Source organism: Myotis nattereri, assembly GCF_964212035.1.
Source record: "Myotis nattereri genome assembly, chromosome: 5".
NCBI classification, from domain to species: Eukaryota; Metazoa; Chordata; class Mammalia; order Chiroptera; family Vespertilionidae; genus Myotis; species Myotis nattereri.
In genome coordinates this window covers 69,821,924-69,842,573 of record NC_138080.1, presented here as the reverse complement: position 1 = coordinate 69,842,573, position 20,650 = coordinate 69,821,924, and the positions used below count along the sequence as shown (strand labels likewise).

At 38.6% G+C, this 20,650-nt stretch overlaps 1 protein-coding gene across 2 annotated transcripts in view; it reads left to right on the top strand.

Annotated features, from left to right (window-relative positions):
- FAT4 (FAT atypical cadherin 4) overlaps nucleotides 1–20,650 on the top strand; it is a gene marked incomplete at its 5' end in the record, with an annotated part of 155,771 nt that overhangs the window by 56,245 nt on the left and 78,876 nt on the right. For both annotated transcript variants that reach the window (XM_081093237.1, XM_081093236.1), the window contains one exon: nucleotides 17,104–17,235. In XM_081093237.1, the coding sequence (XP_080949363.1) occupies nucleotides 17,104–17,235 (132 nt within the window). The remainder of the gene's footprint in view (nucleotides 1–17,103; nucleotides 17,236–20,650) is intronic.

Sequence of the window (20,650 nt, the reverse complement as noted above, 5' to 3'; positions counted from 1 at the left end):
TAAACCGTTTGCTCAAGCAGAAAACCTGAAAGAATTTTGCAGGTATACACAGGGTTGTAATAACTTACTGAGACTTGGAAGACAAGACATGATCACTGTTCTACTCAAACTCTTATAATTTAGAAAATTTTATAGACATAGAAGAGATATTACCAGATTAAAACTACGCCAACTCTGTCTCACAAGACTTGTAACAAAAGCTAGTTGCATTACTGGTTGCATATATTGGAATAAGTTGGACAAATAGACCAATGCATTATGGACTATAGTGTTTAAACTATAGATTATGGCCTCTAAGAATTTTATACTTATCTTCTAGTCTTTGGTTTTGCAAACGTATTTTTTAAAATATTTTTAAAATATATTTTTTATTTATTTCAGAGAGGAGGGGAGACGGAGAGAGAGGTAGAAGCATCAATGATGAGAGAGAATCATTGACCAGCTGCCTCCTGCATGCCCTACCCTCGGGATTGAACCCAGGCATATGCCCTCACCGGGAATCAAACCATGATCGCCTGGTTCATAGGTTGATGCTCAACCACTGAGCAATGCTAGCAGGGCAAACTTATTTTTTCATATGACTAAATAAATATTTATTATTATTCCTGTGTCCAAATGTGCAATTCAACTTCTTAAATTGATATGGTCATATCCTCTAAATTTAACAACATTCAAAACACTATCCAATAAACCAAGAGAAGATTTTCATGTTCAGTATTCACCATTGTGATATAACTTAGATTACTTTCTCAACTGATATTATGAAAATTTAAAATGTAAGAGTGCAATAGACTAATATTAAGTTTTTCTAAAGGAGAGTTTCATTGATTATGGAGTAACTAGGGACTGTATCCTTTGTTGTAAAATGTTTATGAGCATTGCTTGATTTGCAACCTCATTGGTTGTATTGAAAGTTCATTCTATACAAAAAATGATGCATCTTGTGAACAAGAAATATGTTTACACAATGGTCAACAGAAAACCCTTGATTAAATGAAGTATAAAAATTGGTTAGATTAGAGGCTCATTCCATTTATTTTAGTTTTCAGTTGTGTGGAAGAATAAAGCTTTAGTTTTGCTAACGACTATGCTTTAAAAAATAGAACAAATTTTCTTTATTGACATAATTAAAACCATGTTTTTAAAGAGAATGAAAAACATTAACATGCTAAGCTAACTTTTGAAGAGTGAAAGTAATAGGTTGTAGAACTCTAAAAGAAACACATTGATATTTTCTAGTAAATAAATTGTTTGCATTTAATCTTTCTCTTCAAAGTTTGAACTTATTTTGTACTGCTATGTTTTAAAGAACTAAATTTCTAACCTGTACTTTTGATGCTTTTATGAAGTTTATTCTTAGGGAAATTAGGTGGGTGAAGATGGCTATCTGCTAAAAATACATAAATTAAAAGAGCTAAACTTTGGTTGCTTTGAAACTTATTAATACAATGAAATAGTAATATTAATCTGCAAAGTCAAGTCCGTTTTATCACATGAAGTCTATGTTGAGTTTTTGTGGGTTTTTTTGTTTGTTTGTTTGTTTTAGAAAATACTTTAAAAAATAAGGAACAATACAATGTAATGTATAAACTTTTGGTACCTTAGGTGGAATTTCACGTGAAAATTTGCATGGTGTTTTTTCATAAATAATATTAGAATATTAAAAATTGCCAATAAAAACAAGTTTGATAATGCTTAATCACTTTTAAATATTAATTAACAAGTTAATGAAGACTATTAAAACTGTAGTTTATTCTCATATTAAAATCTATTCTCTGATTAACTGCACAAACAATCATGGGCTCTAATATCTAAATATAACCACAAGAGGAAAGGGATAGATTTCCTGTAACATTTATTAACATGTGCAGCCTGTGAGAATTCTATTAGTCCAGACAGGAGAACTGCAATGTTTCTTTTGTCTTCCTTATTAATTTTGACAGATTTGAAGTGCTTGCATTTCTGGTTTCCATGAATTCCCTACTCAGCAACAGTTTAATTTTGCATACTTATTAGGTGCTTTAAAAATGCTATACTTTTTAAAATAGGGTTGCAGAAAAAACTAACTAGAAATAAGTTACACAAAATATTTTCTTTTTCATTTCAGTGAAAAGAATCTTTGAAAAATAAAATCAAAGCATCAATTAAATTGATATCATTCCACTCATAGTTATATAGTCACAAATTGAGGACTGTGAATGTAATGGACTTAATAATCCAACCATGCTATTTTCTGTTTTATGGAGATGGTCTGTGTAGTGAGTAAGTTATAAGGGACATGTCTTTTTAAATATTCTTGAGTCTTATCTCATAAATTTCATAAGTATGCAGATATTTTGTCATATTTTGCACAATTTTTTTCTTTCTATTGGGAAAAGAAAAATGTTTATTTTTATTAAATATTTTTTATTGATTTTAGAGAAAGGGAGAGGGAGAAAGAGATAGAAACATCAATAATCAGAGAGAATCATTGATTGTCTGTCTCCTACATGGCCCCACACTGGGGATCAAGCCTGCAACCCTGGTATGTGCCCTGACCGGGAATCAAACCGTGACCTCCTAGTTCATAAGTTGATGCTCAACCACTGAGCAACACTGGCTGGGCTCAGAAAATACCTTTTGTAGCAGTTCAGATATATATTGAGTTATTTTTTTTAATTGGTTGTTTCTTTTGATACTGTTATTTCACTCAAAAACTTTGGTACTTTGGCTTTGATGATAAGAAAGAGTAGTCGAACAGCCTTCCACACTGAAACATCTTTTTAAAGAAAATTTGTTTTGTCATTTACTTCTTTATTGTTTGACATTTAAAATTTCTTTCTCCTATTAATTAGTTTTACTTTGATAATCATCAAGGCATCACTCTTAGGACCTTCTTACTCAATGTTATTATAATAGTTGATGGTTCACTAATTGTGTCCTGTGCTCTTAATTTTGCATATAAAACACCATTCTCTTCATTTGAGTGTATGTAACAAAATGTGCTGCTGCAATGAGCATGTTGGCTTTTAAGTCATTGAATAAATATATATAAATTGCCTCCTGTATGGTAGACACTAAACGTTCCACTGATGCTTAGAAGAGAGGCAGTCTTTCTGAGTTCATTGAAATAGAATGTCTAAATGATGATTAAATAAGTATTAAAGTATAGTGCACTGTGAAGTATTTTATTTTGAGAGATCAAGACTTTCAGAAGAAATATTTTATATTTAACATCAGATCAAAACTATATTTTTATTTATTAATGAGCCAATACTGTTTTATAGAAATGAGAATTGTTATAGTTTTGAGGTTAAAAAAGAAAAATTCAGTGTGTCACTGAGCAGCACAGATAGCCAAAATGCTATGAATGAAACATGGCTTTCTCTTAAGAAAAATCCACAAAACCCTAAAATGGGACTTTGACCTTACAGGTAAGGGTTGTTGTTTAAAATATGTACAGAAGTATAAGTATTATTCTAATAAGCAACTAAAATAAAATAGAATAGCTATAAGTCAAAACTTTGTTTTTTGTATCAAGTAATAGAAATTTCTTCCAAGGCGAAGACTGATGTGCAAAGGTGAGATGGGGCTGAGGGATTACTTTGGCATTGTAGTCATTCCATAAAGAAGTCTAACCAAGCCTCATATGGGTACTAACAAGCTACAAAAGACAGAGTTGACTACTTGTCCAGGGGCTGCATCCTCTCTTATGGTGTGACATTATTATTCTCTTGTAGCATACCCATTTTCCATAATTTTCTACTCTTTAGACAATCTGATTGACTCAACCCAGCATGAGTTTCTCCTCTTGGTTCAGGTGCTCCTACCCCCTTTCCCTAATCTTTGGCTTGTGGGAGGGACAAGGGGAACTTGAAGTTATGTCTTATTTTAAGTTGCCCTTGTAAAAAAAATAGGGGTATAGCATGTTAAGTGAGAATGGGAAGTTATACAGGGTAGGAAAATTTATTAATAAGTTCATAGTAATAAAACTTGTCTCTCCCTGGCCAGTGTGGCTCAGTTGGTTGGGCATCATCTCTCATGCATTGAAAGGTTGTAGGTTCAATTCTTAGGGCCCATGTCCTGGGTGGTGGATCGATGTTTGGCTCTTCTTTCTCTCTCTCTCTCTCTCTCTCTCTCTCTTTCTCTCTCTCTCTCTCTCTCTCTCTCTCTCTCTCTCTCTCTCTCTCCTCCCCCATCTAAAAAATAAATCAATACAAATGTTTTTTTTAAAAAAATAACTTATGTCACAGCACAGTGTATATCACAGATAGCAGTATATATAAGCTTACTTCTTTTTCTTTTTGCCTCTCATTTTAAACAGAACAGTAATCCATTATTTAGAACATGAACATTAAGTAAAATATTCAACTGATGAATCCATTGTCTTAACTTGTGTGTCTGTTAACTATTGCCACAATGTTGTTGCAGAGAAATAGCCACAACATCTCATATACTTGGAACAATACACTCATACATCTGTGAGCAGGTTAGAGTTGGACTGTCTAGGCTGGGCTCAACCAGTCTCTGAGTTAGCTGGGACTACCTCCTCAATACCTGTTATCTTCCTTCTGGTACTAAAGGACTAGCAAGAATGTTGTTCTACTGACTATGACAGAGGTACAAGAGACAAAGCAAATACATTTCAAGTCTCTACTTGTGTTATATTTGTAGATATCCCACTGACCAAGATAATTATCACAGATGAGCCCAAACTCAAAAGGCAGAGAAACTCCATCTTTAGTAGGAGGGACTGTGAGGTTGCTTGAGGCAGGGAGTGAAGAATTGGGGTCAATGATTCAACCCACCACTGCTTGTATCCTTAATGTGAATCAAACTACTTTTCTGTTTTTAATCAGTCTTCATAGAAGCCTTATGTATTTCATAAAATTCAGTATCTATTGGGCAAAAGAAAAAGTGAATAAAAAATGGTAGACTATTTTTGTTTGTTGTATATTACACTTCCCTTTTGAGTGTGTCTACCACATCCAGATTCACAACTACTGAAAAGTATACCACAGGCTGCCTTTGCAGAGTGTTTGTTTTGAAGGATAGTATAAAAATTCCCCTAAGTTTCATATGCAACCACACATATTTTAACTTGATCTTTTCTTCTGCATTTACTTTTGGGAGTCCTTAAGAATCTGTTAAAATGCAGAAATTATGCAGTATTGATTTCAGGAAAAGTTGAAGTGGTTACACATGATTGCCTTTGCCTTAAAAGAAATCCTTATTTGGTTCTAATTTGAACAATATTGAAAGCACAACAAAACTAGCTTTTTATTATGTCACCACACATTTAGTGAGTTATGGAAAGCATTTTGTTTCAAGAATGGAGTTAACTATGTCTTGTCCACACGTCCAGCCATTTCTGGCTGCTTTCCAAGCCTGCCTGTTACTCATGCATGTTTGTTTCCGAGTAAGAATAATGCGTCGAAAACCTAGGAACATGCTCTGCTGACTGCTAGGAGAATTCCAGCTGTGAGAGATTCATGTAATTGCTTCTGTTTGAGAAATATAATTGGTCGCAACTGCATACATGTAGTTTATATGGAAATATGTTCTGTTTTAAAACTCATTATGTTTATGTTTACTTTGCTTTTAAAAATTAAAAAGAATCTAAAATGTGTATGTTTTCTTTTTTCCTCATATTCCAGAATACTTGGAATAAAAACGGTACAAATTTGTGTGAGATACATGCACAGATATCTAAATTTACACATACTTTAAATTTAAGATATAAAGTTTGAAATGCCAAAATACTGATTAGCCTAGAAATCCAAAAAGAATATTCCTATCCCAAAGTTAAATGTTGCTTCCTCAAATATTATCATTGCATCATGTTCCTTTTACTAAAGTGTTTTTTTTATAAAACATTATAGTAAAATAGAGTTCAGTATACAAAAGATATTTAATCCTCGCCTTCTAGTAAAATGCAATGATTTTTCAAAAATTTTCTTGTCATTCTAAAAAAAAAAGAAGTCCAAAACTTTAGCTAAATGCATAGACTTACTTTGTAATGAACCCTGGACTTAGTAGGATTTATTCCTATAACAGACCAGTGTGCCCAAGCATTCCTGGTTCCCTCTTTCATGCCACGGTGGCTGTTGGTTTTTCCTAATAGGTCCCACCTAGCCCCTGCCAGGCTTTCCTAGTATGGTATCACAGGCCTTTTCTCCCAAGTTTGTTGTCTCTCATTTTCTTTAAGAAATACCATGAACATGGGATTGCCACCACAAACTCTTTTGCATTCAGTCGGCTGTACATCATAAATAAATACCTAAAAGCATTGTTCACTGCATATGATCAGACCTCGCACGCCTATGGAATCCAAATATTGCATTCCTGACATTTAGGACTTTTAAATGTAGGCTGCTCTTTGCTAGGGCCTTCCCATAACTAAAATATGAGTCACTTGTAAACCATAATAGATTCTGGCTGTCCAGCATGATGAAGTGTTCTGGATGGAGTGAAACATTTCACCCAGACTCATGGCAGCAGAGTATCCCCAGTGGTCACCCCAAATAGGGAAAGAAATGAAGAGGAAAGTCAAAGGAGCTATGCAATCCCTGGCACCCTCCTTTCGTGGCAATAGGGCTCCTTACTCCTGTGGCTAGAAATGCAAGTGCTTAGAGTGTGAACCCATAACTGACAGTACAAGTAGCCGTTGAATTTTCTTTTTCCTGATGGCTAAATTTAACCTGAAGCTTTAAATTTTAAAAAGGCATCAGTCATGTATTCTACCAAGTGAAATTATATGGTTAGTTCTAAACACACACACACACACACACACACACACACACACACACACACACACACACCCCTAATGTAAAATATCAAACTTTCTGCTGAAATTTATCACTTAATTGGACCTGCTGCTATGGAACTGCAGTATATACCGACTTTGACATAAATTTACTAAATAAAGACTTGTTATTGGAAGCCTAAAAGTATGTAAAATGTGTCAATCCCAACTGAATTAACCGAATCCTGTAGTATCTGGCTTCGTTTGAAGAGAGCATGCAAAGCTATCGCCAAACATTTTAAGTACAAATGTGATTATTCCCTTGAGCCATGGTTTTAATATTTCTATCCTGCTGTCTTCGTTTAGTCAATGTTGCTCTTGATTCCCACGTATAATGTCAAGTCACAGAGCGTCCCCTGCACGCTCCACTCTGAGACGGGTTTCCAGGTGTCCCTCAGCGCCAGCCGCCACTGCCAGCCATGGGCTCAGCCAGCTCCACACAGACCCCCCTCCCCGGCAGGAAAGGTGGAGTTTTCCTTTCCAGGGTCAAAGGAAGTGACCCCCGGGGGCGCAGTGGCTGCACTGATCCTGGTGCAGATTTCAATTGGGTTCATTTCCTTTCTGTTTCAACTCCTCACTTGAGCCTCCATACAGAAATGTAAGGGTCAGTCTCAGCATCTCGTTTCACTCTGATGGAATAGAAATTGTTTTGAGTGTAAGATTAGACGTGTTTTTTTTTCACCGAATTTCAGGAGAACCTACGCAATATAAACTGGGGCGTCACTTAGCAAAGCGCTATTGGAGTGGCATCATAATGACCCGTGAAGGGCAATGCCCATTTGAACAAGCTCAGTTATTCTTCCAGGTTTCCTCGTGTGCGTGACTCTCCTGGTGTTCAGTGTAACTGCTTCTGAAGCAGTGATGGGCATTACTTCATCTCTTCTGTTCCAGTCTCCAAAGTGGGAGGTTTTTTCTGAAGCCCTTCATTTGAAGTCATCATTCGGAGTATAAAGTTATTGAATGATCACCAACTATGATTTCACATCATAAAATTATTGCATGATGGCATGATGGGCACACATGAACTAGGAAATCAGTAGGACTGACTTGTTTCTAAATATCATTATAATATAGGACAACTTTGAGTAATGCACTTGTTATAGACCAGTATCTATTTTATTTGCTAAGCATGTGAATCTAGCACTTCCCTTTTCTTTCCCCCGCCTTTCCCCTCACCACCCCAGGCATGTTACCATTTAGCTTCCTCACTCCCAAGCTGCAAGGGCCCTTCCTACACCTCTATAACTTGTTTCCTAAGCATACTTTTCCTACAAATTACTTCTACCTCTTTGATTTTATAAATGAACGTCCTTATAAAAAATAAAAATAAACATGTACAAATAACCTGGCTTTCTTTTTTTTCCTACTCATTTTTACCTGTGATTTATTTGTACTTCCCATAGTTTCTTTTAAACAAAGGTTTGTATTTTACAGGTTTTTTAATGGGAAATTTGATTTACTTACTACTTTTTAAGTAGAAAACTGTATCTGTTAGAAACATTCTTTTCATTCTTTTTTGCTTTGCAACCAACTTGGGAGAAGAGTTCTCATCTTCATTTTATTGTATTGAAATTTTCTTTCATTGACATATAGTAGACTTACAGTGTTATAGTAGTTTCATTTCATTTCCGGTGTACAACATGGTGATTCTAAATTTATATGTGATATGAGTGATCACAACGATAAGTCTAGCTACTTTCTGCCACCATACAAAGTTACTGCAGTTTATAGTATCTATGCTATTTGTGACTCATTCTAAACTGGAAGTGTGTAACCTTAATAATCTTGACCTATTTTTCCCACTTAGTCTGTTTCTGTTTTGTGTTGTTTGTTTTTTAGATTTCACATAGAAGCAAAATTATACAGTATTTGTTTTTCTCTGACTACTTTCACTTAGCATAATACCCTCCAGGTCCATCCATGTTGTCATAAATGGCAAGATTTCACTCTTTTATGTAGCTAATATTTCATGATATATGGTATATTATGTCTTCTTTATCCATTTATCTATCAATAGACTTAGGTTGCTTCCATATCTTGACTATTGTAAATACTGTAATGCTGCAAAGAACATAGGGGTGCATAAGTCTATTCATACTACTGTTTTTGTTTTCTTCAGAAAAGTGCCCAGAAGTGGCATTGTTGGGACCTGTGGTAGTTGTATTTTTATTTTTTCAAAGAATCTCCATACTGTTTCCCACAATGGCAATACCAGTGTATATTCCCATACACAGTGCACTAGGCAGCCAAGTGTTGTTTGTCTTAAATAAATCACTTGACATTTTGACACCTTGCTTTTGATTCTCTATAACATGAAGGAGATGGACTTGATGATATTTAAAATTCCTTCTAAAAATTTTACTACATCTACTTTAAAATAAATGGATTTATAAACTTTTGGTGTACTATGAATTCTGCAATTTCCCAAAAGGAAAAAAAAAAGTAGATTGTTTTTCATTCTTATTTATTAGAACCATTATGTAGGGTTTAGGAAAGTAATGAATTAAAAGTATGTTTAGATTTTTTTTTTCATTCTGATTCACTAAGAACCACTTAGCCTGTAGAGAGGTTATGAGTTTAAGAGTATGTTTTTAATTGTGGTTGAGATAGTGACCACAATGCAATTATCAGTTTATTAACTTAAGAACAGGCTTATAATAGACTTCCCCCCCCCCCTTTTTTATTAAATTTAGAGAGAAGAAGGGAGAGGGAGAGAGGGATAGAAGCATCAATGATGAGAATCATTGATCAATGATTGGTTGCTTCTTGCACATGCACTGCTGGGGATTGAACCCACAATCTCAGTATGTGCCCTAACCAGAAATTAAATCCTGATCCCATGGGTTGATGTTCAACCACTGATCCACACTGGCCAGGCTGGACTTTTCTATTTTAGTCAATTCCTTAGTTTGACTGTAACATATTCTATATAATAAAGAATATGCAAATTGACCATCACACCCTGGCACAAGATAGCCGCCCCCATGTGATTACAAGATGTCTGCCCCCATGTGGTTACACAATATGGCCGCCACAAGATGGCCAACAGGGGAGGGCAGTTGGGGGCGACCAGGTTAACAGGGGAGGGCAGTTGGAGGTGACCGGGCCTGCAGGGGAGGGCAGTTGGGGGCAACCAGGTTGGAAGGGGTGGGCAGTTGGGGAGGACCAGACCGGCAGGGGAGGGTCATTAGGGGCAAGCAGACCAGCAGGGGAGGGCATTTGGGGGTGACCAGGCTGGCAGGATAGGTCAGTTGGGGGGACCAGCCCAGCAGGGGAGGGCAGTTGGGGGCGATAAGGCCAGCAGGGGAGCAGTTAGGCATCAATCAGGCTGAAGGGGAGTGGTTAGAGGGTGATCAGGCTGGCAGGCAGGAGCAGTTAGGGGCAATCAGTCTGGCAGGCGAGCAGTTGGGAGCCAGCAGTCCCAGATTCTGAGAGGGATGTCTGATCAGGCCTACACCGGCAGTTTGGCATCCCCTGAGGAGTCCCAGATTGAAGAGGGTGCCGGCTGGGCTGAGGGACAACCTCCCCCCACCCAGTGCACAAATTTTGTGTATCGGGCCTCTAGTTACTTTCATAATATCAATTTAAATTGGTTTTATAATTATATCTATATGTATATTATGATTTGATAATTGCTGTTGTTAATTTGCAATTGCTCATTGATTATGTAGTTGTATTCTGATTTATTTACTTTAAAAATTCAAAATAAATCTCTAAGATGTGATGCCAATCTTGATGCAGTGCAGGATAAAAGTATAGTTTGCATATTACAGAGTGATATTTAAAAGAGGAAAGCATTGTACTCATTTCATAACAACTATTTGCACAATACGATTTTGGGGTTTTAAACACCTGTGTAACTATTCAGCCAGGTGAATATCAAAAACTCTCTTCCTTCAGAATAAAGAAATTTGGGGACAATATTTCAAGCCATATTTTCAATTTAACTTTCACCTTTTTTAAATTACCAAAAGACAATTTTTTTTATTATTTTTATTTTTAATCTCTCTCTCTCTCTCTCTCTCTTAAATCTTTATTGTTGAGATTATTACAGATGTCCCTTCATTTCCCTCCATCCAGTTCCTGCCCCACCCCAGGCCCTCACCACCCTGCTGTCTGTGTTGATAGGTAATGCATACATGCAAATAAGATCTTTGTCTACTCTCTTCCAGCCCCCTACACTCCCTTCCCTCTAAGAATCATCAGTCTGTTCCATTTCCATGCTCCTGATTCTATTCCATTCACCAGTTTATTCTGTTCATCCAATTTCTTATTCATTTGATTTTTAGATTCAATTGTTGATAGATATATATTTGTTGCCACTTTGTTGTTCATAATTTTTATCTTTACCTTTTTCTTCTTCCTCTTCTTAATGAATACCCTTCAGCATTTCATATAATACTGGTTTGGTGGTGATGAACTCCTTTAGCTTTTTCTTGTATGTGAAGCTTTTTATCTCACCTTCAATTCTAAATAGCTTTGCTGGGTAAGTAGTCTTAGTTGTAGGTCCTTGCTCTTCATAACTTTGAATAATTCTTGTCACTCCCTTCTGGCCTGCATAATTACTGTTGAGAAATCAGCTGACAATCATATGGGCACTCCCTTGTAGGTAACTAACTACTTTTTTCTTTCTGCTTTTAAGATTCTCTCTTTGTCTTTTGCCCTTGGCATTTTAATTATGATGTATCTTGGGGTAGTCCTCTTTGGGTTCCTCTTGTTTGGGGTCCTCTGTGCTTCCTGGACTTGTAAGTCTATTTCTTTCACCAGAGAGGGGAAGTTTTCTGTCATTATTTCTTCAAATAGGTATTTAATATCTTGCTCTCTCTCTTTTTCTGGCACCCATAATTTGGATGTTGGTACACTTGAATTTTTCCCAGAGGCTCCTTACATATCTCCATATTTTTGGATTCTTGGTTTTTTTTTTCCTTTTTGCTCTTCTGGTTGGGTGTTTTTTGTTTCCTCATATTTCAAATCATTGATTTGATTCTCGGGATCCTCTAGTCCAGCAGTGGCCAACCGGTGGTCCATGAGGTCCGAAAGGTTGGCTACCACTGCAGTCTAGTCTGCTGTTGAATCCCTGTATATTATTCTTTATTTCAGTCAGTGTATGCTTAATTTCTGACTGGTCATCTTCCATTTTTTGGGCATTCTCACTAAGATCCTTGAAAGTCTCACTAAGTCCCCTTGGAGGTTTCTAGAAAGTTTTTGAGTAACCTTATAACTGTGGTTTTGAACTCTATATCCAGTAGTTTGCTTTCTTACATTTTCTTTAATTTGTGACATGTTTCTTTGTCTCCACATTTTGGCTGCTTCCCTGTGTTTGTTTCTATGTATTTGGTAGAGCTGCTAAGTTTCCTTGAGTTTGCCTTGTGTAGTAGATGTTCTATAGAGCCCAGTGACTCAGCCTCCCCAATCACCTGAGATGTACACTCTACATGCACCCCTTTGTGGGCTGTGTGCACAGTCTTGTTATAGTTGAGCCTTGATTGCTGTTGGTGTCACTGGGAGGAATTGACCTCCAGGCCAATTGACTGTGAGGACCAGCTGCAACTACAGTAGGAGAGCTGCTGTGCAGGACACACCCTTTTGGGGCAGGACTTAATTCAGTGGGGCTTTGGTGCTCACTGAGTCTGCCCCTTGAGTGTGTCACTTATGGATGTGTAGACTTGTAATCTGGAATGGTCTGACATTGACCACTGGGTACACTGGCTTTTTGGTCTCCAGGCAGGTGCAAAGTCAGCCACTGTCTGGAGCAATGCAGCAGGAGCTACAGAGAGATCTGCAGATTCCTCCTCTTTGTATTGGGTTTGGAAGTGCCCAGATGAGGCCCAGCTGTGAATCAAGGCAGGGTGATGCTGGTGCTGGGTCTGGGGCCTTTTATTGATAGGTTTGGGGCTTCTTGACCCAGCTGCAGCTTGTTTGACAGGTTTCAGCCTGAGTAAGGACAGGCCATTCATATGCAAAAGCTGCTGCTCACAGCTTCGGGTGGGGTTGTAAATTGGATGGGCGGGGTCTCAGGGAATCACCAGGGCAGAGCAAACAGAAATGGCTGCCAGCCAGCCCTGCAACCGAGGAGGTCCCAACATAGGAACAAAGATCTCTGCGAGCACCTTCATCTGGAAGAAAGCTGCCCCCGAGTTTCTGCTCCATGCCAAACAGTCCAGTTTCTCCTTGTATGTGTCTGAGTCCCCCACAGCCTTGCCCAGCATTGGAGCTCAGAGGCAGTGGGAACTTGTAAGTTCAGTTTTTGCGCCAGCCTTGTAAGAGGAACAGCTGGGTCTCCAGTAGCCTCTGTGTCCCTGAACCCCAGTCCCCAGTGGTTTTTACAGCCCATAGTTTTTACTGCCGGAAATGACTTATTTTCCCAGCTCTGGGACCCTGGGCTGGGCTCTGGTGTGGGGCTGGGACCCTTGCTCCTCTGGGCGGCCTCCGCAGAGATGATCTCCCCCCTGATTAAGAAAGCGGCACACTCAGGTGCTGGACCTGCCCATTGCCCCCCTCCCACCTCCTACCAGTCTCAGTGTGCTTTCTTCTTTACTTCTCTAGTTGCAGGGCTTCCATTCAGCCAGCTTTCTGGCGGTTCTGGATGATGGTTGTTCTGTATTTTAGTTGTAATTTTGATGTGATTGTGGGAGGCAGTGAGTACAGGCATTTGCCTATGCCACCATCTTGGTTCTTCCTCGCAGACAATTTTTAAATTAATTGCTCACTAGCCCCCTTAATTTCAACCATATTTGTGTCCCTAAATATGATTTTTCATTCACCAGGGTTTCATTTCCTAGAGATCGGTTGTCTCAGCCAAGAAAGACATTATTCTGAAGGTCCCTAAATGGTGACAGAGGTGATGGCCATGGGCAATACCTGTGGCTCAACCATTAGCTACAATTGATGTTTTTGTTATGAATAAGTCAACCACAAAGCTACCAACTGCCAGTGTAATTGTAGCTGGTGAAACCACATATGTCCCTCCTGAAGGGCACAAGGTCAACGTTTGATAGGCAGGCATAAAATATGCACGTGCCTTATCTTCCTGGTGTAAGGTTTCTTCCAGTTTGGAGGGTCAATTTTCACAAACTTTCAGAATTGATACTTTGAAAATTCCCTCTGCACTTAAATTATGGAAGCCGTTGGCAGCTTTTATTTGTTTTACTTAAATACAACCATTTGTGAAGGGGAGCTTCTGAATTCACATTGTGATTTTTTTTTTTCCAAAATGAAAATTTAAATGCAATTATTTTACTTATTTAAAGTCTAAACAAATGTAAAAATAAATATTACACACTAAAGGAGCAATGCTAGCACTAAAGCTAAGCAATGATTTTTGGTTTGTATTTTAAAAGAATGGAGTATATTTTTCAATATATATATATATATATATATATATATATATATATATATATATGGCATAGGAATAATATGGTAGACTAGCTTAAAATTTTGGCTTTATCTGTTTGTTTATTTATTTATTTTTATAGCAAAAGGTGGAAATTTATTGAGAAATGAGCACAGACTCCCATGTGGGGAGGGGGAAAGAGTCCCCTAAAATTTTGGCATTTTAAAATAAATCAATAATAGCCAGTGTCTGTATTATTTAAGGTGATCTCATTTGTACAGAAAGAAAGGAGTTTTTAAAAATCATGTCTTAATTTTTGTTTCGAGATACCTTCTTTAAACTTACAGCGTTTGATTCCTGTGTTTTCTATGATAACATTTCAAAATAAATCATGCCAGTCTTAGTTCAAAGAGAGCATTGTAATGGATAGACCTAAGATTAGGCCAAGCACATGTTAAGACCTAGAATTTTCAGGCTTGTAATTGCCAAGGGCAAGATGTAAGGCAGTTCAAAGATTTTCCAATGTGTGGGGGACCCATATATGCATGGAAAATCCTCAAACACTTCCCTCTGTGCTAAGCATTTTTCTGACATCATCAAAATCTAGTCTTCATAAAGTGCTCTTATTATCCCAATATTAAGAAGAGAATGAAGTTAAGATATTAAGTGCTCCCCTGGCCAGTGTGACCTAGTGGTTGAGCATCGTACTATGAACCAGGAGGTCACAGTTCAATTCCCAGTCAGGTTACATGCCTGGATTGTGGGCTCAATTCCCAGCAGGGGGCTCACAGGAGGCAGCCAATCAATGGATTCTCTGTCATTGATGTTTCTATTGCTTTCCCCCTCTCCCTTCCTCTCTCTGAAATAAATAAAAACATATTTTTAAAAAAAGAAAAATTAAGTGCTCAAGTTTACCCAGCTAATACTAGTAAGTCGCAGAACCAGCCAAACCTCCTGCTATTTACAACTGTGCAAAGAAGCTGGACACACTCCTTATAGGCTTTAGTGGTGGCCATCCTGGACCTTTCCTTAAAGGAAGTGGTAGAGGATGGTGCTAGCCAAAACAAGACGGGCAGGTGCCTACCTGCTGAGACTGCTTGTGTAACCATCCCCTAGAGCAGTGGTTGGCAAACCTCAGCTCGTGAGCCACATGTGCTCTTTGGCCCCTTGAGTGTGGCTCTTCCACAAAATACCATGTGCGGGCGTGCACATACAGTGTGAAGTTGACTTAAAACTTTAAGTAAAGTTTATTAAATTAATTTTAGGGAATGTTGTGGAGTGAAAGAAGATGTAGTGTTGAGGATTGAGAAAGGTATGTTGAGATGGTTTGGACATATAGAGAGGATGAACGAAAGGAGATAGACGAAACAAGTATACAAGACGAGTGTGGATGGGAGAGTTGGAAGGGGTCGACCTCAGAGAAGGTACCTCAATCACATTGAGGACATTTTTAGCAAAGGTCAGCTTAGGAGTACCCTAATTAAGTTAATAACAATGTACCTACCTATATAGTTTAAGTTTAAAAAATGTGGCTCTCAAAAGAAATTTCAATCGTTGTACTGTTGATATTTGGCTCTGTTGACTAATGAGTTTGCCAACCACTGTCCTAGACCAGTGGTTTGCAAACTCATTAGTCAACAGAGCCAAATACCAACAGTACTTCTTCAAAATAGACTCGCCCAGGCCGAAAACCGACTTCTGCGCATGGGCCACGAAGTTTTGATTGCACTGTATGTGCACCCGCACGTGGTATTTTGTGGAAGAGCCACACTCAAGGGGTCAAAAAGCCGCATGTGGCTCGTGAACGGCAGTGTGCCGACCACGGCCCTAGACCAATCTGAGTTGTTGGTTATGATCCAAACCCTCCTATTTAAAGGTGGATCTAAAGTTATAATAATTATTTAGAACTTAACTTTGTATAGTTTTCTGGTTTTCTTTTTGTCAATTGCTAATCCATTTACATGTCTTCCTCTCCCTTCATCCCCCCCATCCCCGGCCCTGCCCTCCTCTTGGGAAAGGAGAAATCAGAATCCTTTTGCTCTTTCCTCTTTGCTCAAATTCATCCTCATCATTCTTGGACCTGGTGGAGTTTTTACAATATAACTATAAAAGATGACATTTCATCCTCTGAGAAAAATGTCTTGGTTATATCCCAGCTAAATGGATGGGTGGATTTTTCATCATGACTTAATTTTGTGACCCAACTGGGAAAACTTTCACTTTTATTAGCAGCTGTCTTCTCTTTTCTTATCAGATATTCAGCTTTTAGCACATAGCTCAGAAGAGGAAACACATGGTTTGAAGTTATTATATGGACTTCACAAATCCTTCCAAACAATTTTTCTTAGGTAGGGAAACAAACAAATGACTGCCTAAGATCTTTCAAAGAGAGCGGTAATACTTGCAATCTATATAAACAGGACATCTGAAAGGAATGCTTGCTTAGCTTTCGTCACATTAAGAAGTGCTGATAGGAGTGAAAATAGAAAAGAAGATGCTTGTATTTTTCCTTCCCCCACAGGTTGAAGGTTGACTTTAAAAGGGAAAATGCTGAGTGTTTCTTAAAACGAAATGGGAACTTCTTTATTTCCCCCAGACCTCAGTTGCCAATCTGTAAACATTTCAAGAGGAAATTGTACACCACTTTATCTGTGTGACAAGTGACATTTACTGGTTGGATGATAGACACACTGGTGCACAAATCTGGGGATTAAAATGACAGTTGATCAGTGAACCTTTTTTGTATAAACACCAAGGTGACCATTTAAAATCAGTTACTATCAACAAGTCGAATAATTTTTACTTGGTTTTATTATTTACTCTATAAAGAGTTCACACTGCCTCTGGGCTATTTTCTGTTGTTTGGACGTTGTTTATGAAGGTCCTGGTTCCTTTCTGGAAGGCCTGATTGTCTCTCGTCTATATTTGCCTTTGTATCTTGCAGACATGTAGACCATTCACACATTGTTCCTTTCTCTCCTTGTAGGTAGAAATAACACTTCAGGATATCAATGACAATCCACCCGTGTTTCCAACGGACATGCTGGATCTCACCGTGGAGGAGAACATTGGCGATGGCTCTAAGATTATGCAGCTCACAGCCATGGATGCTGACGAGGTACCTTGGAGCCTGTGTCTGAATTTTTGAAACCTAGTATTCCACTGATCTATCCAATTTCTGCTACATGTTAACAACTTTTGTTACCCAGTAACTAAGGCTAAGCTGTGTGTGTTCTTTTCCAAAGAGAACATTAATTGTTGAAATGTGTTATAAGAATGCAAATCTAGAGATTATGGAGAGGTAATTTTCCTTGGATCAGCAATTCACAACTTCATTTCTGGTTGCATTTTAGATTTCTTAGCCAAATTATTTTAATTCTCAGTAATAAAAATATCCCCATTTTATGCTTTTATTATTTCAATTTGCTATCTTATAGCAGCTAAGGATTGGTTTTTATTTGTAATACTAGAGACCCAGTGCACTAAATTTGTGCACTCGGGGGTGCGGGGGTGGGAGTCCCTCAGCCTGGCCTGTGTCTTCTCGCAGTCCAGGAGCCTCACAATCAATTGCTCTTGCAGAGGGAGGCCCCACCCACCCACTGCAGCACCACTGGCTGGGTGGCCTGGGTCTCCCTCTGCAGGGGTGATGGAGGGGTGATGGCGGAGCTCCCCAACCAACTACATCACACCCGCCTTGGTAGGCGTGGCACCAGTGTGTGTCATAGCATGGTCTTCTGGATGGTCATCCGGACGGTCGTTCTGCTGTTCCGTGGTTCGGTTGATTTGCATATTATGCTTTTATTATTATAGATAAAAAAAGTGGCCAGGTGGTTCAGTTCATTGGAGTGTTGTCTTTACACCAAAAGGTTGCAGATTCCATTCCTGGTCAGGGCACATACCTAGGTTTCAGATTAGATACCCAGAATCAATAAAAACATGTCCTTGGGTGAGAATTTAAAACAAAGCAAATTATTTCAAATTTAAAAATGTTAAGGTTATTTTATAACTTTTATTTAATATACATATTTGTAAAACAAAATATATAACTCAGTAATAGCCTTATATATTAATGAAATTATCTAGTCAACCTAATGACTTTTTCAATTTTGTTAATAAACAGAAACTTCTTGCCTAGTGGTGAATGTGAAATGTGGGGCATAACTTAGATTAATATCTTCTATATTTATATCTTAAGTTTAGCTATGTAATCATCATGCTCCAAATGTCATAGAAACTTATATAATTTGTAATTTATATTTTTCCCCATGAAGGAAGTCCATGGCCTGTTTTCTCCTCCTTGCTAGGTAAAAAGGTCAATTCATGTTATGGTGTTTGAGAAAGAGGAATCACCTGTCCAGACACTAACATCCCCTTTCTCCTTAAACTAAGCCCAACACACATCCGAGAATTTAACCTTCTTACCTTAAGCTAAACTTTAGAAGTAGTGGAAAACTTGATTTTATTGACCGAAGAATTTATTGACTGAAGCAAAAATACACTTAGGATAGTGAAACAAGGAAGGGCATAGAAGAAGCAACAGGGGAACCTAGGCTGGGCTGCTTTGGCTCACTGGGAAGTCAGAGAAAATGGGGCCTGGAGACAGGTTAGCTGGGGGAGCTGCAGCTGCCCATTGTTCCCTTGGTTGCATGTCTTGTGTGATCCTTTGGACTTAGGAGAAGTGTGCCTATGGGGGATGGAGAAGGAGATGGGGGGGAGGGGGGAATGGCATGGGCATGCTCCCTGGAGGGAGAGGATGCTGGGAACCTTTGTTTTCAGGGGGTTTAAAGGCTGGGCATTAGGGGAGGTCTTGGGGAGGATCAATAGAATATTGATACATAGAGTGACCAGTGACTATTTGATGAGGAGAAAGGCTATGTTTACCAGAAGGTGCAGATCTCAGGCGAGGAACACTAAAGAGAGAGCTTGTGGCCAAGGGAGATTCAAAGCTTCTGAAAATTTACATAGTTGAGTTTGTACAGTCCAGAGGACTAGAGTGACAAGCACAGTGAAAATGCTGTAGAATAGGTCAAATGTTACGGATGGATTCCACCATTTGCCCAGTGAAATGAGTCCCCGTGTTGTAACAGGAATGGCTTCATGTGTTAGACCAGTGGGGTCAGACTGGACCTGGGTTCAGCAACCTCAGTACTTGAGTTCTAGCTAGGAAAGAATTCAGAGCCAAGACCCAAGATATAAGAGAACATTTATTTGGTAAATCACAGAGGTAGAAAAATTAATTCCTAGAAGAAATGAGTTTAGGAAACAAGTTATAGAGGTAAAGGAAGGGCCCTTGGAGCTTGAGATTGAAGAAGCTAATAGTAATGAACCTGGAAGGGAAAGGGTAAGGGAAGAGAAAGGTTCAGGCATGCTCCTGGGAGAAGAGTGTGCTGGGTCCTTGGTCCTAAGGGTTTTAAGGGTGGAGAGCTTAGGAGAGGTCCCAAGAAAAGATCTCAATAGAATATTCAGCAGCTTTCCAGGTGTGTCCTTTCAGGGTCTAGATCTCCATGGATTAATTGGTGGGTGACAGGGCAGGGGGTCATTATTCAGTGAAGCTGGTCCTGACATCATTCTTGGTGTTGCTTGTCTGGTTTTGCTGCTTTTCTGGCCTGGAGCTGAAATACAAATGAGGCCTAGATGTTATCTCTAAGAAGGAAAGGTCCGGGGGTCCAAACCACAGGACCAGTGATATGCTAAGGGAGGAACGGTCTCTCAGGGAGAGGCCCCACCCTACAATTGTCCTTTGCTTGGTGCCAGGGCTTTCCACCCTGATGACCCACCGTCTTTGCTCGGCTCATGTCTATAGAACTGCCTGTCTTACCTTGGTCGCTATGTAACTGGAATTCCCTAATCAGGAATTTTTTTCCCAATAACCATTTACCAACCATTAAGACAGTTGCTTTCCTATAATCCCTTATGAGAAAACTTACAAATAGTAACTAATATATATATCCTTGAGATGGTGATATTTAGATACAATCCAATTACCATATCTCAAATGAACCTAATGGAAGTGAGACGTGACTTTGGGAGCCATGGAGTGATTTTCCAGGGTTATATTTTGGACAGATAGAACATTTGCTATACACTCTGAGCTACAGTAGGAGAAGGTTTCCAGTAATGTTGTTTGCTCCATGAAATCATAAACATGTTAGCTCATGTACATGTTGAAGTATAGGTCATTGAGTCCCTATAAGTAAGATTGCTTTTGATTGTGTCCAAAACATATCAGTTTGTCTGGGTCAAAGGGTCCCACTTTCTGTTGTCATATCCCCTTCTCTTCTTCTGTCACTGTCCATTGGAACTGTGAAAGAGAGTCTTTTATTGACTTCATAGGAAGCAAGGATTATTCCCAGGTCGGGGTAGATGATTGCTTAAGCAAAAGCTAAATGATTTCCTTTTGTTTCCATGGTGGCAGCATTAGAATGTCCTGGAATTTTGATGATTGCCAATTGTTTCAGTTACTGTAAGTCATCTAATAATTCTGCAACTTGTTTTCCATTCTTTTTGGCAGGGGTGGGGAACCTTTTTTCTGC